Raw genomic sequence first — 15,656 nt, forward strand, 5'->3', positions numbered from 1 at the left:
TGTCAGTAGATTCATGGAATCACCCTTTCCTTGAACGTGTTAGTAACAGCAAGCTGGCTCCGGAAAACAACTCTTCAGCGTCTAATTCTTTAGTGTTGATACATTGGTTACTTGGTTACATTGGTTACATTGCTTCAGTTTCAATTCCTCCTTCAAAAATTGTGAGCTCCACCTGTTTCACTTGTCTGCATGACTCTTCAGTCATATAAGTTCTATGTGCCTTAACACAGACACACACTATGGGTTCACTCTTAATATTCAAAACATGGTAAAATAAGTGGCACATTAGCATGTTTTGAAGCTATAATGCACATACCGGGTTTCCTCCATGCATAGAAGTTCTCCTCCTTTTATGCAAAAAGCCAAACTCCACTTCTGGTCCCCGACTCTCACTGCGCATGCTTGCAGAATGGCTCATCTGAGATATCTGTGGCTCACTCAGCCGTGATACACCATCCCCTCCTAAAACCCAAAATGGATGGAAGTTACATCAACACACATTGTCTGCTGTTAAATTACATCCAAGATTTTACAAGGCAAAACAGCTTCTGGAAGTATCTCCATGTTGTAGTGTTGTCAAGTAAAACAACTGCCCTACAATGCCAGTTGAAAATCACAAACTAAGACAGGAAACTTTTTATTTAACACAAATCTGAATTTCTGAGCTTTGGATCTGAAAATATGCTCATCTACATAACCACACTCCATGTGGAGTTGCTGGAGGTAATTGCATCAGTAAGTCGCCATGCACCAATGCACTGATTTCGCTCATCTATATCTGAATATCTAAATGTAAATGTAAATGTGGGTGTACTTGTAAAGCGCACTGTGACTCCATGGAGTATCCTGGCACTGAAGACCGCTGGGGAACCCGTCCTGGTTTTCCCTGTGAGATGGTCCCTTTCTGGGTATCTCCAAGGTGAAACCAGGCATCCCCGGCGTCTGTGGGGGGCCGTTGTAGAGATGAGGCAAGCTTAATGCCCAGAGTTGCCGAGTGTGTTCCTGGTTAGAGTAGGTACCGAGGCGAGAATTATCGAGTCCGTTTTGACCCTGGTCCACGACCCTGCCGCGTCGGGAATTGAACCCTGGTCCCTGGCCGATTCTCTGCTTACGGGTCTGCCGCCTCTAACCAGTGAGCCACACCTCTCCACTCTAGGGTATATGTGATTATCAAGTCCATACTTCAGTGATGAATACCATCTGCTTATTCGGTTATCAGGGCCTGGCTTTGAATTATTGGCCTGTCCCTGCACCGAGCCTTCGCTTGCTGCTTCACACCTGGCTGTACCGTGATAGACAAGAATATGCTCCTATAATACAAGGTGTTTACCAGCACATGCTAGGACCTATCAGAAAGCAGAAACTGATACACTTATTTCAGGGAAAAAATAATTGTGCTTCTTCTACATTCTCAAAATGTAAACGTACATCTAATACTGACTTATAAAGACCACTCAAACCTAGGGAAAGTTCAACAGGTGTTCAAATACAATTAAAGAGCTTGATTCATGGCTATTGTACTTCTACAGCAATATTGACTAAACTCAACAAAATTTACCACAGCCGTATTAACCCTGGTAAAAATACACCTATGTCAAAGCGCACTATAAAGTGCTAGAACGGAGACTCTACTGTTCTTCATTTTGTCTGCCAGAGGTAAGGGTGATCCTCTTCTATACCAACCTTGTGGATTCAAGAAATATGATAAGTGTGAATAGGACGTGCTTCTGTGAAAGGATCACTGGGCGGAAAAGACCATCTAAGCAAAAACCTCCAGGCAAGGTGTGGAACTATAGGCAGCAGCAGTGAAAACCAGGCACCAAAGAGCCATTGGTTAAAGATGAGAATTTCGCCCACCTCTACTTCACCGGATGTGAAATATGTTTGTTCAAACCAGCTAAAATAGATAATGATTTGTGGATGACAGAGAGAAACAATATCTTGCCACCCCTGGTGATGAATGCCACACCACTTTATCTTCACACTGGTATGACCCAGGGCCTACGGAATAAGGCAGTGCTGGCTGGTCCCTCTAAGGACAGTGTTCAGAGCAGTCTGAGGAAATCTACCTGCAGCTAAAAATGGTGTTGACTGGCTGCCATTGGAGGCCTGGAGTAAATTAAACAAATCTGGTTTGACTGTCGAAGTTCTTCTCTTCATACGACCGTTTTCTACCTGAAATGTTCAGTGTCAGCTTGCTCAAGTACTACACACAGTTTGTAATTTGAATATGTGCATAAGGTCAAAAGGCATCATTGCAGTAAAAAGCGGATAACGTTTTATTCTCTCAAAATCAGGAAAGAAAAATCTCTTGGTTTTCATAAAAGAACAGAAGTTGGTTCTTTTCAGGAACTACGATCCCCTCTTGTTGAGTGTGCTACTTCCTAATCCTCGCTGAGACTTGACTGGAAATGTGATGAAATGTAAGAAACCTGATTTTTTGTTTTAAATTTTGCACCATGTTTCAAAATCCAACGTGGGGTTTATAAGGTACATTTAAAACCACTGTAATAAATAAGTAAATAATGGAGAAAAAGACATAGGCACAAAGAGATCCATACTAAGTTATGACATACAGCTCCAGAAAGAAAGAAATGACTACGGGAAACTAGATTGTTAATTTAGGGAATGGAGGGAGGATCAGTTTGGATGGGAGGTGTGGCAGAGCTCCAACAAAGTCAAACTTATCTAGCTTCACCTCAGAGAGAATTGCCTGTGGCACATGAACAGCCACACAAAAACAAAATAACAGTTAATAAATTAAAACAATTCAATGATCGAAATGAATCAACCGTGAAGTAAATGAGGTTTTAGGGCTTTATTTAATAGGATCTTGGCCACTGCTCTTTAGAGACAGCTTACAGAAAAATGAAAGACACTAATTGGCTGGGAGTTATTTCTTAAAGACAATCATTTTGGGTGTGGGCGAGAAGTATATTTGTTTTTTTAGCAGAGAAATACAGACATACGCCCACAATTTAAAAGTAAATAGTTCTGGAGAAACCCCTACCGTCTAAACCACGGATTCACTCCCATTAATCAAATGTCCTTGTTCAAAAAGAAGCTGATGCATGAAAATGTCCAGATCTTCACAACTGGTTCTAGACTGCTAAACCTGTGCTTCAAAAGTCCCCAAATGCCTGAGGGGGTGAGAAATGTGGTGGTTGGTTAAATGGGAGGGTTATCCTTATGCAAGGAACAACCACAATCCTAGCCCGGGTGAAACACAAAGGTCACTAAATTCACCTGTGCTTAACCCGCTGGTAACTTGGCACAAAAACTGTCCGGCTTAACTTAGAGGTAATGTGTAAATTATTTATGCAGTACACAAACAGCGATAAAGTGAAAACTTTACACACAAGGAGAATCCCACACTAATTTAGAAAACTAGAGTACAGTTTAATAAAGTATTTGACACCAAAACAACAAAAATCCACTCGTAGAACCAAAGTTGAGATTTTTTTAATTTTATGGTAAAAACTAGCGCCTAAAAGATTTAAGTGCAAACCACGGACATCTAGTTGGTTCTACGTCAAAAAATATGGCTGACCGCGATGGAATGTGGGTCAGATACAAAGAGCAGATTAGGTCCGTTTGGTGCTTACCTTGTGATTAGGAAGACATTTTGAAGAAAAGTGTTCTGAGAAGGTAATGTTCAGCAGGGCAAGGCTGCAGACGGTGTCCGTTCAGGGAGTTTCGCCATCAGGGAGCCGCTAGACGAAGTTGTGGTGAAAATGTGGCAAGCGCGCCTGGCTACTGAAGGAGACGCTTAGCGAGTTTTAATGCAGACTTCAGAACACATTATTCTTTGATTTGGAAACTGCACCTGGTTTAGCTATATTGACGCATCGCTGCACCACGCCCTTCGCTGATGCGAGAGTAGGTACAAGCGCTGCGCTCGGCCTTAACATTGCTGGCACTTTGTTTTAATTGTTTTGATTGTTGCGAAAATAATTTTAATATTGCTAAATTGTGTACTGCCCACTCACTTGCACTATAAAATTGAACACCACATCGCTATTAGCGAGACGACCACGAGACCCCATTAAGCCAGTGCCACCCACCGAGCGCCATCTTGGTTAGCGCTCAAGTGGCTGGCTCTAATTAAGAAGCCTGTCTGCGCCCGTCCGTGCACCGGTCGCGCCTAGCGCTAGCAACGCTGCCCAAATTCGCACAGGTAGGATCTGCTACTCCAAGGATTCATTGCTTAACATCGGTAAGGGAGGGCGAGGGGAATACCAGTGTGCTCTGACATGTGGCCTGATTAATAGCAGGTCCCTAATAAAGCATTATCAGGAGATTAGTAACCTGCTGGAAGATTTGGATCTAGATTTTCTATTTATTACAGAAACTTGGATTAACCCAGACTCCTTAGTGGAGATTGGATTTGCGTGTCCAGCAGGCTATAAAATCCTTCATAAACCACGCTTAACGGGGAGAGGAGGGGGGGTAAGGATAATTTTTAAAGAGAAATGGGACTGTGCTCCGTTACAGATAAATGAGATAACTGGTTATGAACTTTTGGGCTTTACTCTGCAGGAGCCTAAAGGGAGAGTGCTGACAGGCCTGGTATGCTATAGACCACCGGGTTCAGATCCCCAACATCCGGCATTACTTGATACCATTGCCGCCTTAGCACTGACACACCCCAGACTGTTACTTTTAGGAGACTTCAATCTCTGGGATACTGGGAGCCTGGGGAACCATCTGCAAGCCCTGAGCCAAACCTGTGAGAATTTTGGCCTACACCAGCTCATTCAAGAGCCAACCCACCAGGGAGGGCATATGCTCGATCTAGTCTTTGCTAAACAGTCTGAGTAAGAGGTGCTTAATACATTACCGTTAAGCTGGACCGATCACTTTCTGATACACTTTAGGATAACTATACCTAGAGCTACACTGGTTAGGAAAGACCAAACTACCTTCCGGTGGGGGATAGACTGGGCAAAACTTTCAAAAGAGGACCCAGTCTCTCTCTTTCCTAAACAAACTCTGTTTAATCCGGATGAGTCAGTAGAGAAGAACTATAATAGATATAGTAATTTCGTCAACAATATCCTTGATGGATGTATCCCTAGGAAATGCTTAAGGTTAGGAGAACACCCTCGGCCCCTTGGTTTAGTGAGGAGCTGAGATTGTTACGCTCGGGTTGCCGACAGGACGAGAGAAGGTGGCACAGGTCGTACTCAGAAACAGATAAAAAAGCTTCAAAATCAGCACAAGCTCAATACAAGCAGGCCATTAGGGGGGCTAAGTCACAATTTTATGCTAGCTCTATCCTACAGGCGCCCAATGGCACAAAGGCCCTCTTTAATATCGTGAGGGACCTTAGTAATCCTGGGTGCATGGCTAATAGAGTTCAGGCATCACAAAATCTTTGCGACGAAGTTGCCACTTTCTTCGTTGACAAGGTTGCCAAAATTGTGGGAGGGTTTGACCAGGGTACCATTGTAACCCTGCTGACCGATGAGGAAGTTAGAATTGATACATCTCTTGAATACTTTCAACCCCTCACTGCGGATCTCTTTGATAGCATAGCCCAGGAGATATCACCCGGATCGCCCCTTGATCTTCTCCCTCATAAGATCTGGAAGGAGTATGGCCCTGATTTATTTCCGCGTCTGCGGCAAATATGCTGCCAATCCCTGAATGAAGGAGTAGTGCCAGAATGCTGGAAGCAGGCGACAGTTACCCCTTTGCTGAAGAAGCCGTCCTTAGATCCAACAATACCAGCCAATTTTCGCCCCATATCTCTCTTGCCGTTTCCTATTAAGATTCTGGAAACGATGGTTAGTAAGTCCCTGAAGAAAACCATCTCTTGGACAGGGACCAGTTTGGATTTCGGCCGGGGCACGGGACGGAAACCGCTTTGACAACCGTGTTGGATAAACTTCGAATGCGAGCCGACAGCGGGAACTCTTCAGTGTTGGTGTTACTGGATATGTCGGCCACATTCGACACGGTTAGCCAAGCTGTATTGGTAGCGAGAGTGGAGAGACTGGGGGTGAAGGGATGTGCCCTGAAATGGCTACAATCCTATCTGTCAGATCGTCAGCAGGCGGTTACTATGATGCCATTTGCTTCCCCCTGGTCCCCGGTCTGCTATGGAGTACCCCAGGGCTCGGCAATCAGCCCGATTCTTTTTAATGTCTACTTAGGCCCCCTGATCCCTATTATAAAATCTTATGGGATCGACGTGGTCAATTATGCCGATGATATCCAACTGCTATTCTCCATCGAAGGAAAGCATGCATTGCCTATGAGCTCCTTTCAGGCATGTATGGGGCGGGTCTCAGACTGGCTGAAGGCTAACTCCTTACAGCTCAACGCCGGGAAAACAGAGCTGTTGTATTGTTCTGCAGCAAAAATGTCTCAACACTTAATGGGCGAATTTAGGTTTAGGCCAGAGGATGCCCCCATAGTGGCAGCAAAAACGGTTCGTAACTTAGGGGTCATGGTGGATGAGGACCTTCAGATGCAAACCCAGGACAACAAAACAATCAGCATCTGTTTTGCCCTGATGAGAGCTCTTCGGCAAATTCTTCCTCTACTACCAAGCGAGGCAAGACCCTTAGTGGTCTGAAGCATAATTCTGAGTAGACTGGACTATTGCAACACCTTGTATTTCGGTGCTCCCCAATACATCCTGCAGGGGTTGCAAAGAGTCCAGTCTATGGCAGCTAAATTGGCTCTTAAGAGACAGCGCGGCTCCTCCGCGACTCTGGCGCTGAGGGACCTACACTGGCTGCCCATCAAAGACATAATTAGATTCAAATCTCTGTGTATGGTTTACAGAGCACTACACAATATAGGTCCGCTACCAATACGAGAGCGATTCTCCTGGTACGAGCCCAAAAGACTCCTCCGGTCCACCAGCCAAAGCCTGGTGTCCATCGCTAGAGTAAAGCTGGCAAGGATGGGAGGTAGGGCTTTTGGTACGGCAGCAGAACGTCTCTGGAATGAGATCCCCCAAAACCTTAGACAAGCTGATTCTTTGCTGGACTTTAGGAGGAACCTTAAGACCTGGCTATTTGCCAGGAACAGGTAGCAACATTCCTGATCAGTGGTCCAGTCGTTCTGTTCGCTGTACGTCATCATGGTCTCCAAGCGCCAGGATACCCGTTGGGTGATAGCTGCGCTATATAAAAGTTTATACAATACAATACAAAATATCTTCGTTCGGACTAAGTTACTTTTTTAGAAGTCAAAAATCTTCAGCAGGCGAAGCTGGAGGCTGTAGCCAATGAGTGTTCCAGGAAGCCGGATGCTCCTTTCCCCAAGGACAGGATTTGCTATTACGGAGAAGAATCTAGCGGGAGCTGCAGTGAAGGCAGACATGCGAGGCACCTTGGGTAGACAGATGAGCAGATTGGTCCTGGTGCTCTCTTGGTTCTCAGAGCAGGTTTAGCCAAAAATGTTCTACGTCCCAGAGTTTGGATTTTGGTTATCTAGGCACTTTTAGCACCACCACCAAGGGACCAGGACTGGAGGGGCACCACTTTTGGTAGGGTCAGGACTCACTCAGACTGGGTCCAGGTGCGGGTTAAACATGGTTGGAGCCTTTTCTGTCCCTGAGGTTCTAATCAGGAGGCCAGCCAACTAGTCCTTCAAGTCACACTGGTAGTCCTTGGTTCAACAGCAGAAACAGGGCTCAAAGAGCAGGGCAGACCTCTAAGGGTTCAAGGCTGGCTACAGGCAGCAAAGCAGTCCTTCCAGGTGCAGCAAAGCAGTCTTGTGGAGTACACAGCAGCCGGCGGTCCTCTGAGAGGTCTTCCACATGTCCAGAAATTTAAAGGAAGAGTGGGTTTAGGGGTCCAATATTTATACTTGGTACCTTCTTTGAAGTCAGAGACGTTTCTAGAGCATTTCCTTTGAAGTGCTTAAAGTTTCCGGCTTTCTCTGCCCTGGCTCCAAGCTGGATGCATGAACAATGCAAGGGTGACAAGTCTTGAGTGAATGCAGAGCACAGCCTATTCAGTTGTGGGTCTGTGCTCAGCTCTGCCCGCTCCCATCCTGCCAGTTGATGGCCCATCCAGGCACACCTAATCCCTCTATTTTGTGGTTGTCTGGGAGAAATAAACAAAGTCCAACTGCCAACCACACCCAGTCATATGACCCAGGTAAAGGCTGCAGGAACCAAATAGTTAAGGCAGGAGAATGCCAGCTTTCTAAATGTTTGCTTAAACTCCACAAGGGAACTTATAGGAATTTCTTATAAAAGTAATTTACATGAATGATATGGATATAAAACTTGCAAAACATGGTGGTCTGTTGAATTAATCAATGTATGATTGCATTAGATGCCGTGGTACTCTAGCTTGTTAATTTCTATTGACAAGTGAATGATACCTATAAGTGCCATTGTTGAGTTTAAGCATTTATGGGTTACTCTCGTAGCCACATTACCAAATTTCTGAAACGGGCATTTTCAAATTGTAACTTACAATCTGACTTTACCATTAAAGAGGTTTTTCATTCAATTTCTCAGACACCAAACATGAAATGTTAATCTGTTCCCAATCAAAAGTTAGCACTTATTAAATGTAATAAGGTAACCCAATGTTTTCCTATGGGAGAGGAAGGCTGCACAGTAGTGAAAAACGAATTTAGGAGTTTGTCCATTACCAGGACATATACAACTTAATAACCTTTTAATTATAATGCACCTACCCTATGGGCTACCTAGGGCCTACCTTAGGGATGACATACGCAATAAAAGAAGAGTTTAAGTCTTGGCAAAAGGGTTATATTGTCAAGTCGAATTGGCAGATTAAAACTGTGTTCAGGCTGCAATGGCAGGCCTGGGAAATGTTTTAAGGGACTACTTCAGTGGATGGCACATTAGGAGCTGCAGGCCCACTAGTAGCATATATATTACAGACCCTGGATATTTGGCATACCACTCTGCAGAGGACTTTTAAGTAAAATAAATATGCAAAGGAGGGGGAAACTATTTTTATGTTGTTTAAGGGAGAGAGCAAAAGCACTTGTGCACGGGTTAGCAGCTGTAAAGTGCAGAGTCCTAGAGCCAACAAAAGCTAATTTCAGCAAAAAGAGGAGGGTAAAGGCAAAAGGTTTGGGGAATACCAGGTCTAATAGGGAGTGTACTGAGTAACACCCCACCCCCAACCAAAAGCCCAGCCACCGTTGGTCTTGCTGGTTGTCTTTTGGGCAGATACAAAAGTCTTAGATCCTTGGACTTTCCACACTTTTCTCCTCCGAAAAGCAGTTTCCACAGCAGGCAGGCTGGTCAGTGAAACTCCTTACTACCTTTTCGCTGTGGGACAGTAAGAGTCCAGCTGTCCGGGCCTTCAAAAAAGTGTTTGGGTCCAGAATTTCAAGATGAAGCATGAGTCAGCCCTTGTTGTAATTCCAGGCAGTCTGACTCCTTCCTTCTCAAGCAGTTTTCGTATTTAAAAGTGGCTTAGCAGCAATTTCTATAGTGGTGCCAAAGCTGCTACTGATGAGCTGCTCTAAACAAATCAGACTAAAGGGTCCATCTAGGTTTTACCACATTGAACACATTTCCTACATTAGCTAACACTTTATAGCTAACACTTTACAGCAAAAGGTATCTCAGAGTTCAATGTGATATAAATATCCAAATGGTAATTCTAAGCTTCACTTAAATTTCCCTCCCTTTATGTTCTCCTCAAGAACAGGGAAACTTTTACTCAGTATAGCTTCTCCCAGTAAGATTCTGGACTTAGATCTACAATCACCCTGATTGAGGCCCCCTTCCTTGAATGAAGGCATGCTTTTTGAGTCCACAAAAGCCAGACAGGAAAGGCTATATTTAGTAACTGGTGTGAAACGTTGCATGAGATCTCTTCCCTACGTGTACATCTGAGACACAGAGGGCTCTGCCAACTATCACCAACTGGTCAACTTAAAAAAAAAGAAATCGAACAACTGTATAAAAGCTATGCTTGCAACATCTATAATAAAATTCCAGCATGATTATTTTCTGGCATTTTGAATAACGTTTAAGAAGTTAGTGAAATGCCACTTTTAAAAAACTGCAGCTACAAATATGGCTTCAAACTCCTGTTGGCTCTTTGGTTGCAAATAAAACAAACATTCAATTTACAGGATTTACCATTGAGTAGCTAGCTGTGCATGAGTCTTAAATGTGGACTTACAGTTGACTTCAAAACTAGTAACTATGTTGTTGTTTAAAATGGCCTTTTTACACTGCTAACAGACAAGTACAGCCTGCAGTGGTAAATGGGTGGCTCTCAGCTTGGACTGTCGATTTTTCTACACGTGAGTACCAAAAGGATTTGCTGCAGGCTCACATTTGGAATTTGACTTTACCCTCTTTCTTTCAGAGGACCAAATGTTCACATCCTTTGCTCTACCTTTACAGAGCAGAGGATGTTAATGTCTCATTCTCCCACTCAAGAGAGGAAATCCCTCTGGTTCTGAAGTCCTTCCCCTTCAGGCTGCAGCTTGTTTGTTTTTTTGAGTGATAGCAGTCTTTTGGTTAGCTGAAATGCATGCCTTGTTTTGAAATGGCTTTTGTAAAACTTTATTGCTGTGGGAGCTGCTGCACCCTCACTACTGTAACAAACATTGGCAAAAAGCAAAAATATTTTTGGGTCTCAAAAAGCATATATTACCATAGTAGTTCCTGGCACTGAACAAAACTACTTTGTGTGCTGATATGCTCCTTGTGAAAGAGCAGATTGCGATCATTCACAGTGAAGCCAGCCAAATGATGAATAGAAAGTGATAGAATTTAAATAAAAACAAAAGGTCTTGGTTAATGCGAGATCTAATTAGGGGGACAATTCTTAAAGAAAGTCACAAAAGTGCACCAATGGTATATGTCTTTGCATTAAAATGACATATTTCATGAATTAATGTGAATTTACAGACCAGTAAATCGTACTTCTAGAAAATATGTGTGAACTGTATTTTAGCATGGGCAAATTTGCATTTGTAGATTTGCTCATGCGGAAATCTGTTGAGTGCTTCCAAGTTCACTTTCCCTCTAACCACTTCTTCCCCAACCCTGGAAGAAGTTCTACTTCTGACTCTTGTCAGAAGTAAGTTTCCAACCTTTCTCAGTATGGGAAAAGATTAGAGAAGAGTTGGTGAAAACCCTAAAACATGCAAGTTAGAAGGTTTGCACATACTCAAATGGGCATACTGCTACCTCCAGCCCTAGTATGTAGATCTGCAGAAAGGTGTCAAAATAAGGACATTGCTAGAATTGAAACTCTACTATAGTATTAACCCTGACATAATCAGAGAGGCTATTACCAGAGTTCTTATATACTGGGATTGCTGCCATAATTTGTTGCTGAACTACATGGCACCAAAGGAACAATCAGGTTTTTTACAGGACAAGTAGATTTATGAAGCAACCTGTCCCAATCGACCAATAGATATTTTATTAAATTCCACACCCCTGTACAACATAAAGTTGCCTTTTCTCCAATCTGAAAAGTGGGCCACAATAAGATTTTTGGATTCCTTGCTTCACAGGGAGCAGTCAATTTGATTATTTATTGAACTTATTTAATATCGTAGCGCATAGAGACCTTTTGAAGGCTCCAGGTTTGCTTACCAATTAAGAAATGCTTACTGCACCAACACCAAAGACTACAACAATCAAACTTAATAAGCCTAGCAAATGGCTTTGTGGAAACATGAATGCAAATGAAATAAATCCTTCAAGATAACATTGCAGATCAAAGGTAGTTAGAGAATGGTGCCAAACTAAGACTTGTTTAAACTACAGTAAATAATAATTATTACCGTAAGCAGGTTGAGTTATGTAGTGGTGCTCACGGTTCGCTTGAGCATTTTGTCCCACTGGATTCATATTTTGCGCAGGATGTGCAGCCTGTAAATCTACAGGAGTACTCTCAATTAGAACAGCATCATCATCGTCATCCTCACTTTTTACAGCAACATAACCTGGAAAATAAAAATAAATATAAACATTTCAGGTTATGTAATCTGGGAGGCATTATTTTGGACTTTGTCAAACACGTTATAAGTGATGACATGAGGCTTCATATTATTCAGTCAATCATGTGTTAAACTAAAGGCTGCACAGGTTTTTTTTAGATCGCCCAGGACAGGCATTTTTTAGGTCTGGCTACCTTTAGGCCTGGCTACAGGCCCTTTTAGCTCTCTTCAGACCCTTTGTTGCCATTTCTTTAAAAGAATAAAATAAAAAAACACGCACAGAGTGGGTTCTGGCTTGGTCCCAAAAGAGTATTTCTCTCCCATCTCAGGCTATTGGCTTCTTGCTGTATCATTCCATCTTCTAAGGAGAGCTAACACTGCAATGCATTAGGTACTATTTAACATAAAACATACACTTAGGAATCAGACATTCAATTATTTATGACTATCGTGTTCTGGCTTACAATCAAACAAAAACCACACAAAAGTGTGGGAGGGGAGAAAGAAAAGATTCCATTATGGGGACTGTAGGATACGGTCTCCCTACCTCAAATCAATCTTACAAAAGATATCCTACCTTCCTGTGCTCAATTATAAAATGGTGACAAGGTCCGAATGCTACTATAGAAATACTAAATATTTTTATTGCGGACCCTCACACATCCTATTGGTGTCAGGCTCCATAATTGGGTCCCAATAAACCTCTTTCAATAATGTTCTAATCGTGACGGGGAGAGTGAATATTAAAATTACCTTATGGTTACCCCGTTTTCACTTCATTTGGGATACTACTGGTATGGTTATCAAGTGGATAACATTCGAGTCCATTAAAGAAAGGGTTACTAGCCCTAAACCTTTGTGTTAGGTCAACATGTTTCAGCCCTTCCGCATTGCCCTTGTAGGGTTCCAGTCTTTCATCAGGATCAATGGTGAATCCCCGTTATTAATCTACTGTTGCTATTTTTGGTTTGTGATGTCGCGTCTGTCACTCGTCAATTGTCACAAACACAGGACATAAGACAAACACAAAAAAGTTAAGCTGGCCTACTTGCCTGAGCCCCTAGTGGAGAGGCATGTAATTGTGCCTTGCCGCGGAATCAATATGGAGCAAAAGGACAAGGAACCATTAATACACGGACAGATAAAAACAAGACAAAAACAGAAAATCATTAACTCAGATTGTTCTGAGTAAGTTTGTGAGGAATGTGTGAAACCTCAAACATTCTCATAGTGAATGCAATGGCATGCTTGTTCCGTGTATGCCCAACAGTTTTCTTCAGTGCTCCTTTATATATAGTCGGGGACATAGTTTTCCAGGCGTGTATATTCATGCTTCTTGCATTTATCTTAATGCAATAGGGTTAATTTATCACCCCTTTGCATACACATATTCAGCCAATCATTAGCAACACAGACATAAATAATGTGAAAATGAAGGTAATATTCCCCAGTAACACTGCAAAGGTGATGTGTGTATAATTTTCTTAACACATCGTGTGAGTCTATGATCCTGTTTAAGTTCTTAGCCCCTGGGTGTATCCTTTCACTATATTCAGGCTGGTAGGACACATCCGTGTAGTCACAATCTGGCAGAATTCAAATTTAAAAAGTTAGCGTTTGCCTATTCTACCTACTATCCAGAAATGAGGGGGCAGGCAGAGAGAGAGATGGAGGTCCATCTTACCACTCCAAGGGTTACGTGTCACGAGAAACCTGTGAAGCCACCAAAACACCTGTGTGGGTGTGGTCTTGTCGCTGTGCCAGCGTTTATATGTTTTTTTTGGGGTTACGGGGAGGTGGCGGGTTGCGCAACATGATCAGTGGAGCATTATGGCATCAAAGCAAGGTAGTGTCTCAAAAATTAAGTTCCCCTTGAATATTTATGACTATCATGCGTTCTGTACAGAAAGCAAGTACTTTTTGGGCATTATTTTTCATTGCAGCAGCCTGGAAATGCTCAGAGATGTTTGTGTCCAATGCTTAAGGTCTCTTCTGAGCAAGCATTGGTTATTTGTGTTTCTACTCTGAGCATGTATTTGTTCTTCACCTGCATCCAGGTATTTTTGTTGGCAGACTGGTTGTGAGAGTCTGCCTATGGTGAGCTTTCATTGGCACAGATTCATGTGATGTGTGAAGATCACGAGCAAGAGATAGACTTTCATCATAGTAAACAAACATGGAATATTTTATGTCCTGAGTTTGTATTATGAGTGCTTTCATTGGCGCAGATTCAACAGGGGTGTGGAATTTAATAACATATCTACTTGTCCATGGGGCTGGTTGCTTCATCAATCTACTCGTCCTGTAAAAAAATACACTTGCCCTTTGGTGCCATATAGTGCAGCGACGAATTATGGCAGCAATATCATTATATAGGAGCTCTGATATAGCCTCTGTGATTATGCCAGGGCTCATACCATAGTAGTGTTTGAATACTTGCAATCCCCTTATGTTGCCACGTTTCCACGGATCTACATACTGGAGCTGAAGATAGTGGTAAGCAATAGTTCCAGGGTTAGAATGCCCTTTTGAGTCCATGCAACCCTACTAACTTGCATGTTTTAAGGGCTTTCAACAACTCTTCTCTAATCTTTTCCTATACTGAGAAATGTTGGAGCTTTACTCCTGACAATGGCAGATGTAAACCTTCTTCCAGAGTTGGGAAAAAAGTGGTTGGAGGGAAAGTGAACTTGCACACACTTAGATTTTCACATGAGCAAATCTACGCATTAATATTTGCTCATGCTAAAATGCAGTTCACAAATATTTTCTAGGAGTACTATTTCTTGTCCTACTTCTGTAAATTCTTAGGAATTCAAGAAAGCCGTATAGCTGCACTTAATGCAAAGACGTATACCATGGGTGCACTTTTGAGACTTTCTTTAATAATTGGGCCCCTAATTTGGTCTGATGTTGACTGTGACCATTTGTGTTTATTAAAATTCTGTCTCTCTCTCTGTATCGGCTGGCTTCACTGTGAGTGACAGCATCCCACTCTTTCACAGGAGCATACCTGCACACAAAGTAGTTTTGTTTGGTGCCAGTAACTACTGTGGCAGTGTGTTCTTTTAGAGACTAAAAAAACATTTTTTGCTTTTGCCAATGTTTGTTATAATGGTGATGGTCCAGCAGCTCCTACACCAATAAGGTTTTACAAAAACCATACCAAAACAAGTCACACATGGACAAAACTAAATAGCTGACCACCAATTTCAGACCCATTGGCTTTGCCGATGCTTGTTTATTTTTGTTTCCCATAATCTTATTGAAACTGGTTACACTGATTTTCCATTATGAATATTTTTGTGAAATACAAGCATGCATCAACACATGTTACTAAATGATGCTGCAAAGTAATGGTACTTGAAACTTTACAATCCTTTAGCAAAATGTTTTTATTTTCCTGTTTTAATTTTTTTATGAACATTTTATTTTGAAAGCAAAGAATCATCAATCTTGCTTTTAAGCTTCTGCAAATGTTTGCATCAAATCAGAGAGCATTCTGGGAACATTATACATAGCCTCATATTGCTAAACTTTGAAAACGTGTGTACTCATTAGGTCGAGCCTAGCACAGCGCCCAAGGGCTGCTCTATGGGAGGCTTATTGTGAGCACTCCAAACTTCTCTGTGTGGGTCTGACTCCTCCCACACATTGGATTGGCCTTTGTGTGTGGCTTTCAATAATGAAAGCACGCATGAATGTCACCCCCTCAGCTAGATTGAAGAATTCCA

At 42.5% G+C, this 15,656-nt stretch overlaps 1 protein-coding gene across 5 annotated transcripts in view; it reads right to left on the minus strand.

Annotated features, from left to right (window-relative positions):
- BEND2 (BEN domain containing 2) overlaps positions 1-15,656 on the minus strand; it is a 354,255-nt gene that overhangs the window by 208,061 nt on the left and 130,538 nt on the right. For 4 of the 5 annotated variants that reach the window (XM_085622663.1, XM_085622661.1, XM_085622662.1 and 1 more), the window contains exons 2-3: positions 11,767-11,928; positions 317-462 (exon numbers count right to left, since the gene is read on the minus strand). In XM_085622663.1, the coding sequence (XP_085478789.1) occupies positions 317-462; positions 11,767-11,833 (213 nt within the window). In that variant the 5' untranslated portion in view covers positions 11,834-11,928. The remainder of the gene's footprint in view (positions 1-316; positions 463-11,766; positions 11,929-15,656) is intronic. The other variant, XM_085622664.1, reaches the window with a different exon arrangement.

The sequence above is a fragment of the Triturus cristatus genome, chromosome 8 (assembly GCF_964204655.1).
Source record: "Triturus cristatus chromosome 8, aTriCri1.1, whole genome shotgun sequence".
In the NCBI taxonomy this organism is placed as follows: domain Eukaryota; kingdom Metazoa; phylum Chordata; class Amphibia; order Caudata; family Salamandridae; genus Triturus; species Triturus cristatus.